The sequence below is a fragment of the Oryctolagus cuniculus genome, chromosome 17 (assembly GCF_051225735.1).
Source record: "Oryctolagus cuniculus isolate XC-2025 breed Fujian yellow rabbit chromosome 17, ASM5122573v1, whole genome shotgun sequence".
Classification (NCBI taxonomy): domain Eukaryota; kingdom Metazoa; phylum Chordata; class Mammalia; order Lagomorpha; family Leporidae; genus Oryctolagus; species Oryctolagus cuniculus.
Genome location: NC_142883.1, coordinates 65,320,116 through 65,342,459, shown reverse-complemented (window position 1 = coordinate 65,342,459; position 22,344 = coordinate 65,320,116). Strand labels below are relative to the sequence as shown.

General features: G+C 58.5%; 1 protein-coding gene across 2 annotated transcripts; it reads right to left on the bottom strand.

The window, feature by feature from the left end:
• Positions 1-857: 857 nt before the first annotated feature.
• MED9 (mediator complex subunit 9) lies at positions 858-14,424 on the bottom strand. 2 transcript variants are annotated; one of them, XM_051830753.3, is made up of 2 exons: positions 14,102-14,417; positions 858-2,339 (listed from the first exon to the last, which is right to left on the bottom strand). In XM_051830753.3, the coding sequence occupies exons 1-2, from the start codon at positions 14,326-14,328 to the stop codon at positions 2,123-2,125; spliced, it is 444 nt and encodes a 147-aa protein (XP_051686713.1). In that variant the 5' UTR covers positions 14,329-14,417; the 3' UTR covers positions 858-2,122. The 2 variants fall into 2 exon arrangements, with proteins under 2 accessions (XP_051686713.1, XP_089173270.1); XM_089317144.1 differs by lacking the exon at positions 858-2,339 and adding an exon at positions 6,115-6,200 and having other exon boundaries at positions 14,102-14,424.
• Between the last annotated feature and the right edge of the window lie 7,920 nt (positions 14,425-22,344).

Below are 22,344 nucleotides of genomic sequence, written 5' to 3'. Positions count from 1 at the left end.
CCAAGTGGCCGTCACAGCCAGAGCTGGGCCCATCTGAAGCCAGGAGCTTCCTCCAGGTCTCCCTCGTGGGTGCAGGGGCCCAGGCACTTGGGCCATCTGCTGCTGCTTTCCCAGGTGCATTAGCAGGGAGCCGGATCAGAAGTGGAGCAGCCGGGACTTGAACCGGCGCCTATATGGGATGCTTTACCCGTGGCACCACAGTGCTGGCCCCAGGATGAGGGATCCTGAGGCTGCCCCCAGAGTGGGGACCCTGAAGACCCCACCTGCCCAGCTGCTTTAGGCCCCACCCCGGAGCTCCCGCAGGTGTCCTGGTCTTCCATCCTGGAGAGGCTACGGGGAACCCTGCCCAGCCCCCTGCCTCCAGGCTCTGGGGTCCTGGGCCGAAGGCCCTCAGCCTTCAAACCCTCCTGTTTGAAAAGCGGAGCCTGAAGCTGGGCCCAGGTGTCTGCAGGTAAAACTCCCCACCTCTGGGAGGCGCTCCCCCCGCTTTCTGGCCCTCAGTGGGTAAGGGGCCTGCTGGTGACTCCTGCTCCAGCCTCGCCACTCCTAAGTGCAAATCTGGGGTACCCAACTTCTGACCCCAAGCCTGGGCTGCATGGGGATGACGTGTGCTGTGCAAGGGCTCAGCACAGGCGCCAGTGACCCTGTAACTGCCACCGGGCCCGCACACCTGACCTCACCAAGCACAGACCAGGGCCACGCACAGCAGGTGCAGAGGGGACCACCCTGGGGACAGACGGGGTTGGGGGCCAGGGAGGCAGCGTTTCCCCTCAACTACCCGCATCCCACTATGAATTCTGGTTAAAAAAGAAAAAAAAGAAAAAGAAAACCTATGGTGTGCAGCAGTGAGTGGAAAGTTTTTTTTTTTTTTAATATTTTATTTATTTGAAAGACAGAGTTACAGAGAGGTAGAGACACAGAGAGAGAGGTCTCCCATCCGATGGTTCACTCCCCAAATGGCCGCAACGGCTGGAGCTGAGCCGATCCGAAGCCAGGAGCCAGGAGCTTCCTCCAGGTCTCCCATGCAGATGCAGGGGCCCAAGGACTTGGGCCATCTTCTACTGCCTCCCCAGGCCACAGCAGAGAGCTGGATGGTAAGTGGAGCAGCCAGGACTCAAACCACATGGGGTGCCGGCGCCTCAGGCCAGGGTGTTAACACCCTGTGGACCACAGCAGCTGAAGACCACTCTGCCCCCACCCCCATGCTTTCCTGTGCTTTCCGGTACCAGATCAGAGCCTTGGAGCCGCCGCCCTCTGCTCTGAGATGCCGAGAGGATCACCGACTCCATAGGACAGTGGTTCCCCGGTAGACCTGGTCCCCTCTGTCCCCGCCACGGTCACCAGGCCTCCTTCCCGCTCCCCCGCTGCCTCCCGGGCCAGGCGCTCCCCCTCTCCCCTAGAGCTGGAACCCCAGCCACAAACACCTGCACCGCACTGGCACTCCTGCCAACAAGGTGGGAGGCGCCCATCTCCAGGGGGTCTTCTCGGGTGGTGACAGAGGGCCAGCGGGGTGAGAAGCTTCTGCTAACCAGGACCAGGCGAGTCGGGGGGCGGGGGGGGACGACAGGAAGACAGGAAGCACGCCCGGTCCCCTCCCGGGGAAGAGTGTGGGCCCCGTCAGGCACAGGCAGGAGAAGAACAAGAGGCACAGGGCGGGCGGCCCGCAGGGCTCCCCCCTTCTCACACATCAAAGGAAGCATGGGGAGGGGAGACAGCCCGCCCTGGCCTGCAGCCTCCTACTCCCACAGCCTCCTTCAATCACATTAAACCCATGCAGGCCTAATTCCCGGTGAATTCTATGCAAATGTCTCCTGACGGGAACAGTCTGTACCTGGCACACTGATCCTAGCAGGGCCCCAGGCGGCCAGAGGAGCCGCCCCCCCTCCTACTGGGCTCTTCAGCAGCACTGGGGGCTGACACAGCACATGCTCCCCCCACAGCCTCCAGGAACATTCTGACCCCCCCCCCCCAGGCACACGAGTCATTAGCAGACACAGGATTACTACAGAGCCCCCAGCAGGACCGCTCACCAAGCGAGCAGCAGGGCCCGCGGCGCCCCCTGCCCCTCCCGCGGCGCCCCCGCCCCCCCCCCCCCGTGGCGCCCCCTGCCTCCCCGCCCCCCCTAGTCCTTGGGGATCTCGAACATGCAGAGGCTCTTGTACTTCTGCAGCAGCGCGTTCTTGGTGCGCACTTGCTCGCGGAGGCTGTGCAGCTGCTGCTGCTGCTGCTCGGGGCTCAGGTGGATGCCGGGCATGGCGCCCACCAGCTTGCGCAGCTCCTGGAACTTGGCCTTGAGGGCGTTCAGGTCCTGGTGGACGTCCGGGCTGTCCTTATCCATGCTACGAGGGCGGGGGACAGAGGGCAGAGGTTAGCTTTCCCAGCTCGGACCCACGCCTGCCCCCTGCTCCGCACCCCACAGAACGCCCCGTTTCTGTGTCTGTGCCCGGTGGGCTGCAGGCCCCAGCACCTACTCCCAGGGCTCTAGGCCAGGCAGCCAAAGCAGCCCCCGGCCCCCAGGGTCCATGCCCTCCAGCCAGCGGTCAGCTAGCTCTGGGAGTGCCACCTCACAGCTACCTCGTGTCCCAGGCCAGTCCCCTGTCCCTGGTCCCCAGGATGGGGCAGACACTTAGAATCAATGCTCAGGCCGGCGCCGCGGCTCACTAGGCTAATCCTCCACCTTGTGGCGTCGGCACACCAGGTTCTAGTCCCGGTCGGGTCACCGGATTCTATCCCGGTTGCCCCTCTTCCAGGCCAGCTCTCTGCTGTGGCCAGGGAGTGCAGTGGAGGATGGTCCAAGTGCTTGGGCCCTGCACCCCATGGGAGACCAGAAGTACCTGGCTCCTGCCATCGGATCAGCGCGGTGTGCTGGCCACAGCGCGCTGGCCGCAGCGGCCATTGGAAGGTGAACCAACGGCAAAAGGAAGACCTTTCTCTCTGTCTCTCTCTCACTGTCCACTCTGCCTGTCCAAAAAAAAAAAAAAAAAAAAAAAAAAGAATGAACGCTCGCCATCGGCCCATCGGCCCATCGGCCCATCAGCGTGTGGGGAATGACGGACCAAACCACCCACTAAGGATCAGGTGACCAAGGCAAACACAGCCGTCGCCACCCTGGCGAGCCATCTCCAGCCCAGACTCGATCAGCCTGGCAAGAGTTAACTTTGGCTGGGGTTTCCATGTTTGCTTGAAGCCTGTTAATATCACCACCAATTTCCAGTCATTAGGCAGCTGTAAATTGGTTACCGGCTCCTGGAACGCCTCAGCAGGTGCAGGCCCCTGGCTCAGTCATGCAAAGTCCTCACTCGGTCACTCGGCCTTGGCCTCCTGGCCGTCACTTCAGCGGAAGGCGACGCAAGGGCCGCCCCCTCCGCACCGTGGCCAAAGAAATGGACGCCCAGCTGCTAACAGTTTAGCACGTGGATGAGCTTTCCAAAGCCAGTGGTGCAGATGACAAGCTCAAAGCCAGTTAGCTCAGTAGGCTGCCCTGCAGGGGGCCGATGAGGCGTGGCCCAGCTCTGAGCTGGAGGCAGGCTCCGGGGCCAGTCCTTACTCCAGCCATTGACCCGCCAGCCAAACAGTCCCTATGTCCCCGGATGCCCTGGCTGCAGACAACCATCGACGGCAGCCTGGGTTCTGAGGCAACAGGCCGCTGGTTAATTCCCAACCCCTGGGAGGAGGGGGCCCAAACAGAGAATCTCAAACCCAACGATTCCACTGCACAGACCCCTCGGCTGGCTCCTGGACACACATGGTAAATCGGGGGAAGCAGCTGACAGCAGTGGACACGGGTCTCCCCTCCTGCCACCAGCATAACCACCACGACCAGGCTGCGGCCTGCCCACATGCGACCCTCACGGCCCTGCCCCGCCATCCTCCCTCTGCCTGGCTGCCTCCTCACCACCGCCTTCAGATCCTGAAACTCACAGCCTCCTCCCGGCTTCCAAGGCCCTGGACGCACACGTGGCACCAACCATGATGCGTCCAAGGCCAAATGCAGTTTGGGCGTTGAAGTGCACATTTCAAGCAAACGGACCCACGCTGCGTGCGTCTGAAAGGACGCGGTAAAAACCAAAGACGATGCATGCGGTCACACTTGGCAAGGAGGCGCTGGGGATCCGGTTCTTGGGCCCCACCCAAAACAGGCCATGTCCAAGACGCTCACTTCTGCACACGCGCCCAGCTTGGGGCTGCCGGCCTCCACCAGCACACTCGGGAAGGCGCCAGTCTTCAGTGAGGAGTGAAGCCGCCGGGCAGGCAGCTACGCCCGGGAGGGAGAGCACGGAGCCCCCAGGAGCCCCTCTGCAAACGGCGAGGAGAACTCGCAGGCCCCAGCTGGGAGCCAGCCAGGAGGAGTGTGAAGCGGCCGGCCAGGAGCACAGGCAGACCCCAATACTGAGAGGGGGAACAGGGGCCCGCCCCTCTGGGCTCCACCGGAGCCGCTGTCCAGCTTCAGGGGAAGAAAGGGGACCCGCAGGGTGAAGGAGGAAAAGATGGAGACGGCACAGGCCAGGGCGAGGCTGGGGCTGAGTTTGGGGAGCAGGCACTCGGGGGACCCTCAGGCTTAGGTGGGTGCAGCGAAGGCCCAGGCCCGCACGTTCTCTGCCCCCTTCTGGTCCGGGTGTCGCCACCCCCGGCAGCTCTGATGCATGGGAAACCCAGGTCTGCGGAAGCCGGCCTCTTGCCAAACTCTCTCTCAGTGGGGTCTGCCTCAGTTTCCCACATCCTCCTCCTCCAAGCTTCCACCCCCTCAGCCTCTGCCGACCGTGCCTGGCCCAGGGCCCCTGGGCCTTTTTGGGCCCTGGCCCGGACGCACACCTGCCTGGAGGCCTCTCTCGCAGCCCAGGATGCCTGGCTTCCCGGTCAGCACCACACAGCCTCATGGATCACGCGGCTGCCGGCGAGGCTTCGGGACGTGGACACTTTGTACCTCCACCCCCCGGACTTGTGCAAGTATGCTGGACAAGACCATTTCCTACGAGCGGGAACGCTGGGTCAAAGGTTACGTAATCTCAGACAGATGTTACCAAGACGCGCTCCAAAACCTGCGCTGACGCACGCCCCGGGGGCGGCGGGGGAACCGTGCTCCCACGTGCTGCGGGTGACGTCCCTGTCTCTGCTCCGGTTCTGCCAGCGCCTGGTGGGCCTGTGGGAGAGGGCTCGGGACTGCACACCCTCGCTGTACCGGCTCATAGACACACACTATTTTTGGCCCGTCTGCGGGTGCTGGGATGCCCCCCGCTGGCGCCCCGAAACTCCCACTCCCTCTTCCCAACAGCTGTCAAGCCGGTTGCTTGGGGACCCGCACAGGTCCACGGTGGCCTCTGGGAGACCTGCCCTCCCAGACTCCCTGCCCCCGCGCCCAGTCTCCCGGCCACAGGCGCTGTCGCCCCCCTCCCCGGCCCCTCCAGACAACCTGTGGCCTCTGCCTTGCCGGAGACCCAAGTCCTCCCCTTCCTTCTGGTCCTTCTGCCACCCAGCCCAGACAGCACCTGCCAGGTGCGCTCAAACAGCACCCCCACGAGGGCCTCTGGTCCCCTCAGGCTCAACCTCCCACACCCCCCAGGGGCCCGGGGAAGACACCCTCCCTGGAATTTCTCCTGCTGCGCTGAGTGCCTGGTGGCCTGGGGAAGGCCTGTCCCCGTGGGGCCCGAGTTCCGGGGGCCCAGCAGGCCAATGGGTGAAATGAAGCGGCCGAGAACAGCGAGGGCTTAGGCAGGCCTGGGACGGCTCTCCAACAGCCTCCCAAACACTCCCCATCCAGGTCCGCAGCCTCTCCCAGGGCTTGGAGGGAGGCGAGAGGGACCGGCGGGGGGCTGCAGCACCTGGGTGCACAACAGAGCCTGGGGTGCCGGTGTGGGCCCTCCCCGCAAGTGCACAGCCTGCGAGCGGGGCTCAGCTGGCCTGGAGGGCCGGGCCGATTAAAACAGCAGCCGGTCAACGACACCGTGTCCCCGTGTGAGAGGTCCTGCTGACCCGCCGAGGGGCAGGCGGTCTCAGCGCTGTGTGAGCCTGACTCAGCCCCTCCACGGGGTCGGGGTCAGTTCTCAACTGCCCACTCCAGGCCCTAAGACATCTGGAAGAATTAGAACGTGCCCTGAAAGACACACCGAGCAGTCCAGAATATTCCGGCCAGGTGGGCGGGCAGAGCCGCAGGCGCGGTGCAGGATTCCGGCGGAGACATTCAGTTCCAGGCTCAGATCTGACTGAAGGAAAGAAAGAAAGAAAGAAAAAAAAAAAAAAAACGCTCGCTCTCCTGGCCGAGCAGCGCTCACTTCCACCCCTTCATTACGGCCGCAGCGCCCGCATCCGTGAAGCGAGGTCTCCAACAGTGCACAGCTCTCGCACACCCAGAACGAGGCTTGTCTTTCCCTTGCTCTTTAAAAATAACACGAATGCGTAGGTTTGGCCATTCACTCAGCCGTGGGGAGGAACGCAGCGTGGGCACTAATGCCACAGGGTGGCCGTGCAGTGGGCGGTGCGGGCTCCCAGAGCTCCCTGCGCCGAGGCAGCCTCGGAGCGCGCCCTGAACCAACGCGTGGTGATCTGTGGGTCTCCTGAAGAGGGGCTGCCGGGCCCAGGGCGCCCCCCACCCAGAGACACTTGCAGCAGCCAGGTCCCACTCCCAGCTCCGCAGTGGGTGGTCCAGGCAGGCGATCCTCAGGTGGTCTGCTGAGACCCCCGAGTGCAGGCCAACGTGTGCGCTCATTTTGGAAAGAACAGGGAGGCAGCTCTGGGGAATTGTGAGTAGAAAAACAGGAATCTGGTGACAGGCACAGGGCGAACCAGTAGAGAGGACCACGGCAAAGAGGCTGGTTAAGGATCTGTAAGAGGGGCCGGCGCTGTGGCGCAGCGGGTGAAAGCCCTGGCTGCTCCTTTTCCAATCCAACTCTCTGCTATGGCCTGGGAAAGCAGTAGAAGATGGCCCAAGTCCTTGGGTCCCTGCACCCACGTGGGAGACCTGGAAGAGGCTCCTGGCTCTGGATCAGCACAGCTTCGGCCATTGTAGCCATCTGGGGAGTGAACCAGCAGATGGAAGACCTCTCTCTTGTCTCTACCTCTGTGATTCTTTCAAATAAATAAAATAAATCTTAAAAAAAAAAAAAAAAGAATTTGTAAGAACCAGAATTAGGGGCTGGTGTTATGGCGTAGCAGGTTAAGCCGCCACCTGCAATGCCAGTATCCCATATGGGCGCCACTTCTGGTCCCAGCAGCGCTACTTCTGATCCAGCTCTCTCTATGGCCTGGAAAAGCACTGGAGATGGCCCAAGCACTTGGACCTCTGCACCCATGTGGGAGACCCAGATGAAACTCCTGGCTGCGGCCTGGGGTGAACCAGTGGACGGAAGATTTCTCTATCTATCCCTCTCTCTGTAACTCTGATCTTCAAATAAACCAATCTTAAAAAAATCCAGAATGAGGTTAAAAGACCTGGTTGGTGAGTGGTGTCAACAAGCTTGGAAGTAAAGGAGCAAAGAGAAGACAAGAGGCCGGCGCTGCGGCATAGCAGGTAAAGCCGCCGCCTGCAGTGCCAGCATCCCATATGGGCACTGGTTCGAGTCCCAGCTGCTCCACTTCCTATCCAGCTCTCTGGGAAAGCAGAAGATGGCCCAAGTCCTTGGGCCCCTGCACCCACCTGGAAGAAGCTCCTGGCTCCTGGCTTCAGACCAGTGCAGCTCCGGCTGGTGCAGCCATTTGGGGATTGAACCAGTGGATGGAAGACCTCTCTCTCTCTCTCCCTCCCTCCCTCTCCCTCTCTCTCCTTCTCTCTCTGTGTAACTCTTTCAAATAAATCTTAAAAAAAAAAAAAAAGGTGCACTTCACAAAGTTCATGGAAAAGCAGAATTAAAGGCAAGTTTATTTTGGGGTAAACAATTGTGAAATCTATGCATAGTTTGTAAAAACACATTTTCCGTGACCATTTTGAAAACTCAAACTGACAAGCAAAGGGAGAGAAAGACAAGCCCGAAAGTAATAAAATGTGCCATGGAGACCTGGGACAGACCGGCAGTGGAGGACACAGCACCCGGGAGTGGACGGGAAGACACCCCGGAGCCAGGGCCTGAGAGCCAGCCAGCGACTGGGGGGTGGGAGGGGGTGGGCAATGGACATCCAGCTACCCAGCTACGGGCGGTGGGAGGACCCGGCTCATTCACTCAAAGCCATTCTGCACACCAGAGACGGAAAGCACAAGATGGAGGCATGAAGCGCTGGGGCCGAGAGATGGCGCGGCTGGAGCTGCAGTGGGGAGGCCTCTGCGGGGCACCCGGCTCAGAGGCAGGCGGAGGGCAGGGGCATCCTATCTGGGGAAGCGGCACCCACGCACAGGGGAGAGGGAAACAGCAACGTGGGGGAGGCACTCACCACACCCGACAGACACGACTTCACCACCACCACCGCGCAGAGCTCACACAAAGAACTACCCCACAGCAAAACGCAAATACGTCTAAAAGTGCACGTGGAGAGACGCTTTGTCTGACGCAGCAATGCACACAGCTCTAAGACGTCCTTTCTGACCCATGCGACTGGCGGCTGCCGCGGCGGCACAAGCACCCAGGCGTGTGTTCTTGGGGAGCCTGGCGACTGAAGTTCACAGTCACAGGTCCCGCTGCTGGAAACCTACCTCCAGACAAAACTGCCCAGGTGACAGCAAAGGCAATGCTCGCTTTGGTGCTCACTGCGCCAGCAAACGGCCAGGAATGACATGGGGGTCCTGGGGCTGGGGCTGCTTCAGTAAACGGACGCCCCAGCCTGGGGAAAAGGCGGGGGCGGGGGCCTCATTTTCCCTTTCATTTCCATGGCTACCCTGGGAATCCATCTACAACTTTATTTTTTTTTCTAAAGATTTATTTAGTTCTTTTGGGCCACCTTCTGCTGCTTTCCCAGGCACATTAGCAGGGAGCTGGATGGGAAGCGGAGCAGCCAGGACTCGAACTGGTGCCCACTTGGGATGCTGGCATGGAGGCGGTGGCTGTAACCCACGGTGCCACAGTGCCAGCCCTGATTTTTTTCTTACTGAATTCTGGCCGGCAGATTTACAGGCTGCTTTGGGTGATGGCTTTTTAGGTTGATCGAAGCGGCCCAGCTTACAGGACTGAGATTTGGAGGCAGGCTAAAAAGATGGGGTGTTGGCTAAAAAGATGGGGTGCTCGACATTCAGCGCCAGGTTATCAAAATACACACGTGTGGACCCTGCGCCCAGCGCTGCCCCTCAGCATGGGCTTGGACGCCTGCCCCAGCGTGGCGGGGACTAGCAGGAGAACAGAGCAGGGTGCCCCACAGAAGCCCCCCGGGGCTCCTGCGGGGGCCCTGAGAGACGAACCTTTGTGTGTGACAGGGAAAGCTGTCCAGAACACACCCCTCAGCGCTGCCAGCACCGGACGCAGCCTGTTCTCCACCTGTGGGCAAGTTCTGAAAAGCTGCCCAGAAAATTCGAGAAGGAGCAGCAGGTGACCCTCGGTGAGAGGATGTGGGCCCAGGCACTCCTCGTCTGACACCTTTCTACACTGCCCAATTTGCAAGTTACTTTCCCTAAACAGTTTAAAGAAGCCAAGCGTGTCACACTCCAACTCCTTCTACAAGGGCAAGAGAGGCGGCACACACCGTCTCAGGGTCCACTCTCCTGCTGCTGCCCTGAGCGAAGGTTAACAGTCAAGGCCAGAGGGACGTGGCGGCGCAGAACAGACCAAGGGCCTGCAAGCGCTTCCCTGGACGGCTGGGCCGGGCCTCACCCTCACCCCCTCACCCCACCTGGCCCCCAGCGTGTATCTCCATAGCTCATCAACCCTCAGGGTACAAAATCTCGCTGCGCGGGGGTTGGGGGGGACATGCTGCCCCCACTGCTGCCTCCTCCCCGCTTGCCAGCTCTCCCCTTCCACCAAACTGAGAGCGGAGCCCATGGCCAGGCCACTTTGTGGCCTCAGCTCCTTACCTGGGCCCTTCCCCCTTGTCCCCCGCCTGATTCAGACTGCTCAGTGCCAGCCCTGCGCCAGGGCTCCTGCTCCCCTCTGCTCCCCTCCAGAGCCTAGGGAAGGAAACACGCCTACGCCGCGGGCCCTGACTGCCACCTAGCCCATCCTCGCCCAGATGTGGGCGCCCAGCTCCGCTCACACGGCTCCTCCGGGGGCTCTCCTGCTCTCTGTCGGGGCTGTCTTTCTGTACGGCTTGTCTATCTACACTCAGCGGCCCAGCACGGATTCAAAGGCGTGAGTCGCTGTCTCCCTTTCTCAGAACGAACCGACTGGGCTCTTTCTTGGGAGAAAGGACGTCTTTTTCTTTCCAATGCCTTTTCTCTCGGGCTGGCCACACACCTCTGTCCCCTCTGGTGCCAGTCCAGCAGCAGGTGGCGTGAGGCGGCCGGCTGGGGTCTCCCTCTGCAGGCTGTGAGCCACGAACCTTCTCTGAATCCGCTTTCATTACGGCTCCCTGGACCTGGTCCGGCAATGCACCTGCTGCCCCTCAGCCCACTCTTTGACTCACTCCTCCCCAGGAACAATCCTGGGCGCAGAGGAGTCCTCTAATCGCCTGCCAAGGCAGCTGAAGGCGGTCCCCTCTTAGGCTTTGCAGTAACCTCCCGTTCTTACCCTCGCCTTCACCCTTATTCCCAGAGGTCGCTGAGGGTCAGGGGAGCCCCTGGTCCACGGTGGCTGGCAGGGGTCAGCGTGTGGCCCTCTGCTTTGTGGCAACCACTCATCTCTTGTCCTGTTTTTTTTTGGTTCTATGTTTTAAAAAACAAACAACTTCACTGTCCCCTTAGGGGGAACAGAGCCAGAGCCGTGGGACACACCTGTCATCTCTCACAGCTCTCAGTGTCCCCACTACAATCTTGTGGTTCCCATCTCAAGAGAAAACGAGGCCCACTCACCCAACATCACCCAGCCGGTATGTTGCAAAGCTGCAGTCTGGGCCCATCGCCTGGGGTGCATCACCCACCTATGAGACGAGACACCTGCACCTGGGAGAGCGCCAGCACCCACACAGATGAGAACGCGAGCCAGCACCGGCACCCGGATCTGAGCCCAACCCAGGCCTGTCGCGCGGCAAGGCCCGCTGTCTCTTGACTGCTGCTGGGGCCACCCCAGCCCAGCTGCTCTGCTGGGGTCCACGGATAAACCGCTGGGGAGCCCAACAGCTGTCCTTGTCACTGTGAATGTTCTGTTTCCATTTTTCCCAAAACCAGCGTATTCTGGGTTAATCCTTTATAATTCTACGCGCCTCCGGGACTGCACTGGGTGGCCCTGAAGTGTCACTTGAGATCACAGGGCAGCACGAACGTAGGGAAGCCAAAGGAAGGCGGGTCTAATGGGAGAACAAAGGCGTCCAGGCCGTCCGCAGCCCGCAAGTCTCTCCAGAGAGCTGGGCCATTACCAGTCGAGATGCTCACGCTGGGGGTCGGCATTGGGGTGCCGTGGGTGAAGCCACTGCCTGTGATGGGTGCCAGTTTGTGTCCCAGCTGCTCCAATTCCAGTCCAGCTCCTTCTAATGGCTTAGGAAATGAAGCGAAAAGATGGTCCAAGTCCTTGGGTCCCTGCCACCAACGTGGGAGAACAGGATGAAGCTCCTAGATCCTGCCAGGCCCAGGCCCGTTGTTTTGGCCATCTGGGGACTGAACCTGCACATGTAAGATCTCTCTGTCTCTTATTCTCACTGTAACTCCTTTTTTAAAAAAAAAAATTTTTAAGATTTATTCATTAATTAAAGTCAAACTTAGAGAGGAGACAGAGCGAGAGATCTTGCACCCGCTGGTTCAGTCCCCAAACGGCTGTAACAGCTAGGGCTGGGTCAGGTGAAAGCCAGGAGCTTCTTCTGGGTCTCCCACATGGGTAGCAGGGTCCAAACACTCGAGCCATCTTCTGCTGCCTTTCCCAGGCCATTAGCAGGGAGCTGGATTCGAAGTGGAGCAGCCAGGACTCGACCCGGTGCCTATATGGGAAGGCAGCACTGCAGGTAACACCGGACCTGTAACTCTTTCCAAATAAATACATCTTTAAAAGAAAAAAAAAAGTCCACGTTGTCAGCAGCGACTCCATCTCAGCACAGCATCGGCAAGCCCATCAACCTTCAACCTGAACGCCCCCGCAATGGTGGTGGTGTCAAGTTTAGCTTGCTTTGGTTTTAAATGGTTGAGCTCGAGTGGCAAGCCTGGGGGTTTACATCTAGCACCGAGTCGTGAGTCAGCCAACAACAGACTACACACACGACGAATGGTGGCATGAGATTAAAACGGGGCTGAAAACAACCTTGTTTGTGGTGACTCCGACGGAAAGAAACCGACTGCACTGCCAGTTCTCATACAGGGAACTTCAAAAAGTTACTGCGGGGCTGGCGCTATGGCGTAGTGGGTAAAGCCACCGCCTGCAGTACCGGCATTTCATATGGGTGCTGGTTCTAGTCCCGGCTGCTCCACTTCCAATCCAGCTCTCTGCCATGGCCTGGGAAAGCAGTAGAAGATGGCCCAGGTCCTTGGGCCCCTGCCTGCTTGGGAGACCCGGAAGAAGCTCCTGGCTTCTGGCTTCAGATTGGCACAGCTCCTGCTGTTGCAGCCATTTGGGGAGTGAATCATTGGGTGGAAGGTCTCTCTCTCTCTGCCTCTCTGTAATTCTGCCTTTCAAATAAATTTAAAAAAAAAAAAAAAGTTACTGGAAAAATGGAACTAGAAATTTTGGTTCAGGGGCCAGCATTGTGGCACAAGTCGTTGATGCTGGCATCCCACATGAGGACCTACTCAAGTCCCCGCTGCTCCATTTCCAATTCAGTTCCCTGCTAATGTGCCTGGGAAAGCAGCCGGGATGGCCCAAGTGCTTGGGGCCCCTGTCGCCCACGTGGGAGACCCGGATGGAGTTCCAGGCTCCTGGCTTCAGCCTGGCCCAGGCCGGCCGTTGTGGCCATTTGGGCAGTGAACCAACAGATGGAAGATCTGTCTCTCTCTGCCTCCCTATCACTTTGCCTTTCAAGTAAGTAAAACCAATCCCTGAAAAATAAAATGAAACCCATACACATCTTTCCATAATACGCACTTTTCCGTGAACTTTCAAAACAATCCTCGTATTGGCTGTCCTATACCTCTCACTGCTGTTTCAGAACGTACTCCTCCTACTTCCACGAAAGGCCAAACACCACGCATGTCCCGTTGGGACGTGTCTGCCTGCAGCAAGCGGCCGATGCCTCGGCTGCACCTCCTCACTCTCCCAGGCACCACTCCGTGACGTCAGCGCCAGCGGCGCACTCACTCAGGCAAGCGTGGAACGGGGGGGACTTTGGTTTCTTGTCTGTTTTTGTTTTTTCCTTTCCAGAGCCTGTCTGTCCGAAAGCTTGGGCTCCCCTGAGGGCTGGCCAACAGCACGGCCATCTCCTTTCAAGGTAGGCTGGGATCAAGTTAGTCCAGGCCCGGTGGGGGCGATTTCTGTGTCTCTGCAGGCCATCTCAGGCCTGCAGGCTCAATCTGTATGGATTATGGATAACATAATTATGGGTAACAGAGAGAGATCTTCTATCTGCTGGTTCACTCCCTAAATAGCGCGAACAAAGCCAGGAGCCAGGAGCCTCTTCCAGGTCTCCCACACGGGTGCAGGGGCCCAAGGACTTGGGCCATCTTCTACTGCTTTCCCAGGCCACAGCAGAGAGCTGGACCGGAAGTGGAGCAGCCGGGACTCGAACTGGCGACATTCGGGATGCTGGCGCTGCAGGCGACGGCTTTACCTGCTACGCCACAAGGCCGGCCCGCAGTCGGCCCCTTTTACCGTGCGCACCCCGTAACGCCTAGCAGAACACTATGCAGTCCCGACGATGTTTCTCTGCGGGATGTGCTGAAGACGAGGAGAAAACCAGAGCGCGTCTTAACCCTACGGAGCCTCAGGGACGCTGCCCAGGCTCCCGGGGCCCCCGGCCACCTGTGCCGGCCAGCTCGGAGCAGGTGTCCCCCGCGTAGAGCACGGCGACCCCCGGCGCCCCCACGCGTCCGGACAGGCTCCGCGAGCTCTCGGGAGAGGCCCCTGCCCGCCCCCTGGCCTCGGCCTGCCCGCCCGAGAAATGGGGACGCACCCTTGCAGCCTCCTAGCGCCAGCGCCAGCGGCGGCGGTGCCGCCCCCTCTTCCGGGCCCTTCCTTACCATTTGATGATGTTGTGAACCAACGGCAGGAAGGAGTAGTTCTCCTCCTCCTTCATGCTGGCGGGGCTCTGGGGGCGGGGCGCCGGCGACTGCTGCGGCTGGGGCGCGGCCACCGGTGGCGGCAGCTGCGGCGGCGGCAACGGCTTGGTCTCGGTCAGCGGCGGGTCGGCCGGTGGCGGTAACGCATCCTCGGCCTGTCGCCCAGCGGCCACCCCGGCCGAGGCCATGGCCCCGGGGCTCGGTCCAGCGAGCCGACTCCCCCACTTCACCGGCTCGGCTCGCCGGGAGCGTCGCGGACTCTACACGTCACTGCCGAGCGCCCCGCAGGGGCGGGGCCGGACGCAAGGATCTGAGCATGCGCCCTGAGCAGGGGGCGGGGTAAAAGCGCAGGCGTGAGGGGAGGAGGTTGTTGCTAGGCGACATGCGGTGGGCGGGGTGGTGTAGGCTGGATTTGGTTGCGAGTCTAGTTAGGTAAATTAGTCAGAAATAAGCGATTTAGCTCAAATGACCTCAACGGCCAGGGCTGGGCCAGGGCCAACCCAGGAGCCAGGAGCTTCGTTCAGGGTTTTCACGCGGGTGCAGGGGCCCAAGTACTTGGGCCATCTGCTGCTGCTTTTCCCAGGCCTTTAGCAGAGAGCTGGGTGGGAAGTGGAGCAGCCGAGTCTCAAACTGGCGCCCATATGGGATGCCGGCGCTGCAGGCCGCGACTTAACCCACAGCACCATGGCTTCGACCCGCTATTTTATTTTTTTAAAACAACTGTTCAACATTTTTAAATTTATTTTTATTTGAAAGGCAAAGTGATAGACACGTGGAAATCTTTTCTCGGATACTTCTCTCTCCCAATGCCTCCAACAACTGTGGCTGGGCCAGGCTGAAGCCAGGAGCTAGGAACTCCATCCAGGACTCCCACGTGGGTGGCAGGGGCCCAAGCACCTGGGCCATCATCTGCTGCCTCCCAGGCTCATTAGCAGGGAGCTGGGCAGAGCAGCCGGGACCTGAAACAATTCTCTAGTGTGGGGGGCAGGTGTCCCGCAGAGAGCTGGATGGGACGCAGAGCAGCCGGGACCTGAAACAACTCTCTAGTGTGGGTGGCAGGTGTCCCAAGCTCTGGCCTAACCCACGGCGCTAGGACGCCAACTCCAAAGCATCCCCATTTTAAAGACAAAGTAACTGAGACTTAACAATGGGTGTGGGTCTAGGGTCACCCAGTTTGCCTAACGCCAAACCTGTGGTCTCAGCCAGGTTCCTCAGGCTTCTGCTAGTTTTGTAACTTTATGATTCAAAATGTTAACGTGGCTTTCTATTCAGAATTTGAAAAGCAATCTAATAGTCATCAATAATATCCCCATGGCAACGTGCGTCATTTTTTTTCCCCTCCCAGCGTGTTTGATCACAAGCCCCGAATTTGTCATTGGCATCATAATGAGAACGTCCTTTAAAAAGAAAAAAAAATCAGGTATAAATAGATATGGCTAAAAAACAAACAAAAAAACCCACAAATTGAAAATGTAAGAAGCATGAGCAAATACTGGGTATTGACAATTTGCCCTAAAAATAGTTCATATAATTAGTGACAAAGAGTAAAGTTTTGTAATGCTGCAAGCATATGTCAGAAAAATCCTGCCTGGGCTGCTTTCAGGAAGCCCAACATTGCCACAAAAATACGCATCTGTTTAATACTCATCCTGGTAAACGTCAGCAAAGGCAGCTGCTTCATGAATATGTAAGGCGGCTGTTTTGTCAGAGACGTGGCCAGCCTCAGCTGCACTGATGACGTAAGCAGATTTTTTTAAAGGATTATTTTATTTATTTGAAAGACAGAGTTAGAGGAAGAGGTAGAGCCAGCAAGAGAGAAAGAGAGAGAGAGAGAATCTTCCACCTGCTGGTTCACTCCCCAAATGGCCACAAAGCCCAGAGCTGAGCAGATCCAAAGCCAGGAGCCAGGAGCTTCTTCCTGGTCTCCCATGCAGGTGCAGGGCCCAAGGACTTGGGCCGTCCTCCACTGCTTTCCCAGGCCACAGCAGAGAGCTGGATGGAAATGGAGCAGCCGGGACTGGAACCCATATGAGATGCCGGCACCGCAGGAGACAGCTTCACCCGCTATGCCACAACGCCGGCCCCTTGAGCAGCTTTGTGCTGTTTCTCCTGGGTCCCGTCCTGCCAGGTTTCTGGTTACAAGGGCAGGCTTTGGAGCTGGCCAGCCTGACTTCTGTCCCAGCTTGGCTTCCTTCAGGTGTGTGTGTGGACGGTGGCTCAGCCTCTCTCTGAGTAGCCATGGAACACGTGGTGGGGGGGGGGGGATGGGACCTTGAAGAGCTGGTTGGGCCTGGGAGAGGGTTTGTGATCAAGGCACGTGGAAGGAGGGAGTGTCTGTTACAAACTGAGTTCAGCTCTCTCTTGCCATAGTGGCACCCTTTTCTACACCCTTCTGCTGTGTTAGGACACAGCAAGAAGCCACCAGCAGGTGTGCCCGCCCTGCCTCCACCACGGGTCTTGGACTTTCTGGCTCCCAGAACTGTGAGTTTCTGCTACAGCGGGGCGGGGGGGGGGGGTGGCTGAAACACATGTGAGGCATTTCATTTAGCGTTTTATGCTGCCAGCAAAAAGGTCTCCATGTGGGAGACCTGGAAGAAGCTCCTGGCTCCTGGCTTCAGATCAGCGCAGCTCCGGCTGTTGTGGCCACTGGGGAGTGAACCAGAGTTTGGAAGACCTCTCTGTCTCTCCCTCTCTCTCTGTAAACTCTGCCTTTCAGATAAATAAATTTAAAACACACACACACACACAACGGGCTTCAAAAGCGCTATGAAAAATCAGTAAGACAGCAGGTGCAGTATGGGATGCTGGCATCACACCCAAGTGGCGGCTTTACTGGCTAAGCCTCAACACCAGCCCCCAGCGTGTGTTTTATGATCACAGGACATTTGCACTGAAACCAGCCACACTCCAAGTGCAGTGGTGCTCCCGCCCTGGCTGGTGTAGACGCGGCATCAGCACAGGCAGCGCTGGCGGCGTTGGAAGCCGATCGGAGGGGAAAAGCAAGCCCCAACCCATCCCCGGGGGGACAGAGTTGCTTATGCACTTGTCTGAAACGTGGGCGGGCCAGGGTGCTGGGCGCATGTGTAGAAGCGTCAGAGAAGGAACGCGAGGGGGCTCCCTTCGTGGGTCGGGGGAGTGGCACAGGCATTGAGACTCTGTGTGCTCCTTTTGTTTCCTTCGTAAGTTGCAAGAGGACTTGAAGCTAATAGGGAAAATGCAAACAATTGCCACCTATGGGGTTGGGTACTGGGTGGGGAATTTGGATCCCTGAAGCCAGGCTCTGCCCCTCTCTGGCTGTCTGACCTCCGGCACAGTCTTGCTGAGTCTCTGTTTTCCCGTCTGTGAAATGGAATCATTGTGGCAGTTCCCTGACAGGGCTGCTGTCAGTCAGTTCTCCAGCACACATCGAAGAGGTGTTAAGCCAGTCCTGTTGTCGAGTGATGGAGGCATTTTCATCCGAGCCATATTCTTTTTCTCAAGATTTATTTATTTGAAAGGCAGAGTTAAAGACAGTGACCTTCCATCTGCTGGTTCGCTCCCCAAATGGCCACAATCCACTCCCCAAAGTGCCTAAACCTGGAACTCCATCCAGGTCTCCCACGTGGGTGCAGGGGCCCAAGGACCTGGGCCATCTTCTCCTGCTTTCCCAGGCCACAGCAGAGAACAGGGTGGGAAGTGGAGCTGCCAGGACTCGAACCGGCACCCACTTGGGATGCCAGCACTGCAGGCGGCAACTTTACCCGCTATGCCACAGCAACCCCGGACCCCACTCCAAGCAGGGGGAGGAAGCCACAATATGATTTGACTTTGGTGAGCTGAAAACAATGGCAGGCGGCCCTCATCCGGACTGAATTCCATGGAGTGAGTAGCAGGAATCAGCTGGTTCAAGCCACAGCCCAGCGCTCAGAGCTCAGACACACAACAGCCCTCCGAGCTCCACTGGACAGCTTTCTTTCTTTTATCTTTCCCACCTCCTCTCCTGTCTCGGAGGCTCTCTGGTGCACGGTAGCCCTCATGTCTCCAGAGTGCTTACTTGGGGGCGCTTCGGCAGACAGATCTCTCCTGCAGTCTTCCTGTGATGTCCAGTTGTCTCTCTCTCTCTCTCTCTCTCTCTGGTTTTCAGCCAGGCCTCCACCACCTGCCCTTTAATTCACCAAAGAACTTTTTTTTTTTTGACAGGCAGAGTGGACAGTGAGAGAGAGACAGAGAGAAAGGTCTTCCTTTGCCGTTGGTTCACCCTCCAATGGCCGCTACAACAGGCACTGTGCTGATCTGAAGCCAGGAGCCAGGTGCTTCCTCTTGGTCTCCCATGGGGTGCAGGGCCCAAGCACTTGGGCCATCCTCCACTGCACTCCCGGGCCACAGCAGAGCTGGCCTGGAAGAGGGGCAACGGGACAGAATCCAGCGCCCCAACCAGGACTAGAACCCGTTAACCCTTTTTTAAAAAAATTGATTTTTTTATTTATTTAAACAATAGACAGAGAGAGATCTTCCATCCACTGGTTCACTTACCAAATGGCTGCAATGGTTGGGGTTGGGCCAGGCTGAAGCCGGGAGCCAGGAGTTTCTTCTGGGTCTCCCACATGGGTGCAGGGGCCCAAGCACTTAAGCCATCTTCCGCTGCTTTCCCAGGCTATTAGCAGGGAGCTGGATCAGAAATGGAGCAGCTGGGACCTGAACCAGCGTCCATATGGGATGCCAGTGCTGCAGGCGGTGGCTTTACCAGCTATGCCACAGTGCCGGACCCCTTACTATCATTTTTGAATTATAATTTAAAAATGACAAGGCCACTGGGATGCTGAAGAAGGCTACGAAGTGTCCTGTGGCCAGGCTTTCTGTCCTCTGGGGACAGAACACAGCCTGGGGCCACAGTGCTCAGTGCACCAGAGCTGCGGAAGGCAGGTGTCCCAAGCTGATCCGAGCTCATCGTAGCGTGGGACCCGCATCCGAGAGCATCCTTTTAAATTCTTATTTATTTGTTCATTTAGGGTAGTGAAAGGCAAAGAGACAGAGGAGAGACAGAACTCCCATGTGCTAGTTTACTTCCCCACAATGCCTGCAACAGCCAGGGCTGGGCCAGGTTGCAGCCGGAGCCAGGACCTCCAGCGGGTCTCCCACTTAACAAAGCAAGGACCCAGCGACTTGAGCCATCACCACTGCCTCACAGGGTGTGCATTGCTGGGAAGCTGGATTCGGGAGCAGAGCTGGGACTTGAACCTGGGCTCTCTGATACGGGATGCAGGTGGCACCTTAACCCCCGTGCAAGATGTCTGCCTCTGCCTTTATCCTGAATGTCCCACAGACACAGAGCATGAAGGCTGGGCATTGCTCATAGATTCACCCCATCCCGTACAATTCTCAGGAACCTGTTAGCTCACCTGCATGGCTGGAGGCCTCTCGCGATGGCCTGGACCCTGCTTCTTTCTGAACTCCAGCCGCCGAATGTTTGGTTCAGGACAGCGGCTTGACTCATCCCCAGGCAGGGTCCCTCCTACCCTCCTCCGATCTCCCCTACCTACCCACCCACCTACCCCAAAAAGGGAGATCTGGACCGAGGACTGGTGGGGTGGCGCAGAGCCAGGCCCCCTCGCCCCATCCTGCAGTCCCAAGGGGCCGCACAGCGGGCGGGCTCCTCTCTTCCCCCGCCAGTCGGAAATGCTGGTGTCTGTTTCGCTCCCGTGTTCAGGGATATGATGCAAAGAGCTCTGGGAAGGGCTGAGTGAGAATCTGGGGATTTGGGAAGGGAACCTCGCGGCTGCCCTGGTGCTGGGCTGTGATACGCTCACTTCTGGCTCAGAACGGTGTCGTGAGCCCAAGAGCTGGCAGGAAGTCCTAGAACCTGTGCACACCCAGCTGTGTGCCCAGCTGTGTGCCAGGACCTGTGGTCAGGGGGCATGGGGGCACGCCAGGCTCACCTCGGAATGGAGGGACTCTGGCATCGGCTCCCTCCATCCTGCAGAGGATGAAGCGGGGGCCCCTGGCGTGAGGTCCTGCGGCTATGGGTGGGGAAACTGAGGCTGGGAAAAGGGACCTTGGGAAGCGATCTGGACCCCAAGAGTGATGTCATTGTCATTTCTAGCCTGTGTGCCCCCTTCTTGCATCTCACCTGCTTTTTGTCTTTAAAGATTTATTTATTATATTTGAAAGGCAGAGCTACAGAGAGAGGGAGAGACAGAGAGGTCTTCTATCCACTGGTTCACTCCCCAGATGACTGCAACAGCCAGGGCTGGGCCAGGTTAAAGCCAGGAGCTTCTTCTGGGTCTCCCACATGGGTGCAGGGGACCAGGAACTTGGGCCATCTTCCACTGCTTTCCCAGGCGCATTTGCAGGGAGCAGGATGGGAAGTGGAGCAGCTGGGACTTGAAACGGCAGCCATATAGGATGCCGGCGTTGCAGGCAATGGCTGAACCCGCTGTGCCACTGCGCCAGGCCCCATCTCTCCTGGTTTTAAAGTCACAGGAAATGTACTCTGCAGCTTTGGCCCCTGGCTTTGGAAAAGTTCAGGGCCAGAACTGAGCCCTGCTACGAGTTGTAAGGGGCACCCCGGCGGGGAGGGGGGTGGGTCAGGACCGCAGCCAGCGTGGGTCTCATTGCTGGCTTCTTAATTTTGCAGGTGGCCTTGATGACAGCTGGCAGAGGGGACTGTTGAGGTGAGTCCTCCAGCAAGGATCACAGGAGGAGACAGACAGCCCCATCCAGGGAACGGAGACACAACTTTCGTGGGAAATTCACAGATACGTGTTTTTTTAATATTTTATTTAATTAATTAATTAATTACTTTGAAAGGCAGAGAGAGAGGAGAGAGAGAGAGTGATCTCCCATCAGCTGGTTCAATCCAGCAATGGGGCCGGCGCCGCGGCTCACTAGGCTAATCCTCCGCCTTGCGGTGCCGGCACACCGGGTTCTAGTCCCGGTCGGGGCACCGGATTCTGTCCCGGTTGCCCCTCTTCCAGGCCAGCGCTCTGCTGTGGCCCAGGAGTGCAGTGGAGGATGGCCCAAGTGCTTGGGCCCTGCACCCCATGGGAGACCAGGAGAAGTACCTGGCTCCTGCCATCGATCAGCGCGGTGCGCCGGCCACGGCAGCCATTGGAGGGTGAACCAACGGCAAAGGAAGACCTTTCTCTGTGTCTCTCTCTCTCTCACTGTCCACTCTGCCTGTCAAAAAAAAATAATAATAAAATAAAATAAAAAATCCAGCAATGCTTGGACTGGGCTAGGTCAAAGCCAGGAGCCAGGAACTCAATCCAGGTTGCCCACAAGGGTTAGCAGGGCTGGCATTTGGACCAGCAGGCGTTCCTTGTGGTGTATTAACTGCTGTGCCGACCGCCCACCCCCACAGCCGTCTCTTGAAAAGCTCTTGGGAGCCTGGGATGTGACCGCATCATGACTGCTGACCTCAAACCAGCTGTCACCTGAGATGCAAGGGGCACCCACAGCCGGCCTCATGCTCCCGGGGCACAGCAATGTAAGGGTCAGGCTAGTGGCCACAGGCTGAGGTTCTGTATGCCCGCAGTGTGACGGTGTCAGGGGGTGGAGCCCTCACGAACCACTGATCAGCACTGCAGCAGTGAGTGAAGCCACCGTTGCTACACCAGAATCCCAAACTGGAGAGCCAGTTCAAGTCCCAGCTGCTCCGCTTCTGATCCAGCTCCCTGCTGATGCATCCTGGGAAAGCAGTAGCAGATACCCAAGTGTTTGGACCCCTGCCACCCACGTGGGAGATCTAGGTGGAGTTCCTGGCTCTTGGCTTCAGCCTGGCCCAGCCCTGGCTGCTGTGGCCACCTGGGGAGTGAACCAGCAGAAGGAGAGGCAGAGAGAGAGAGAGAGAGGGAGGGAGAGAGGTCTTCCATCCCCTGGGTTCACTCCCCAACTGACCACAACGGCCGGAGCTGGAGCCAGGAGCCTCTTCCGGGTCTCCCACGTGGATGCAAAGACTTGGGCCATCTTCCACTGCTTTCCCAGGCTATAGCAGAGAGCTGGATCAGAAGTGGAACAGCTGGGACTTGAACCGGCGCCCATATAGGATGCTGGCACTGCAGGCAGCAGCTTTTTCTTTTGGCTGTTATGCCACAGCGCAAGCCCCAAAAAGAGCCACTAGGCTAATCCTCCACCTTGTGGCGCCGGCACACCGGGTTCTAGTCCCGGTCAGGGCACCGGATTCTGTCCCGGTTGCCCCTCTTCCAGGCCAGCTCTCTGCTGTGGCC

Coding starts and splice junctions, on each gene's coding strand:
- MED9 (XM_051830753.3), bottom strand. CDS start 14,328: ATGGCCTCGGCCGGGGTGGCCGCTGGGCGACAGGCCGAGGATGCGTTA. Junction 2,340..14,101: donor GTTCACAACATCATCAAATG/GTAAGGAAGGGC, acceptor CCGCCCTCGTAG/CATGGATAAGGACAGCCCGG.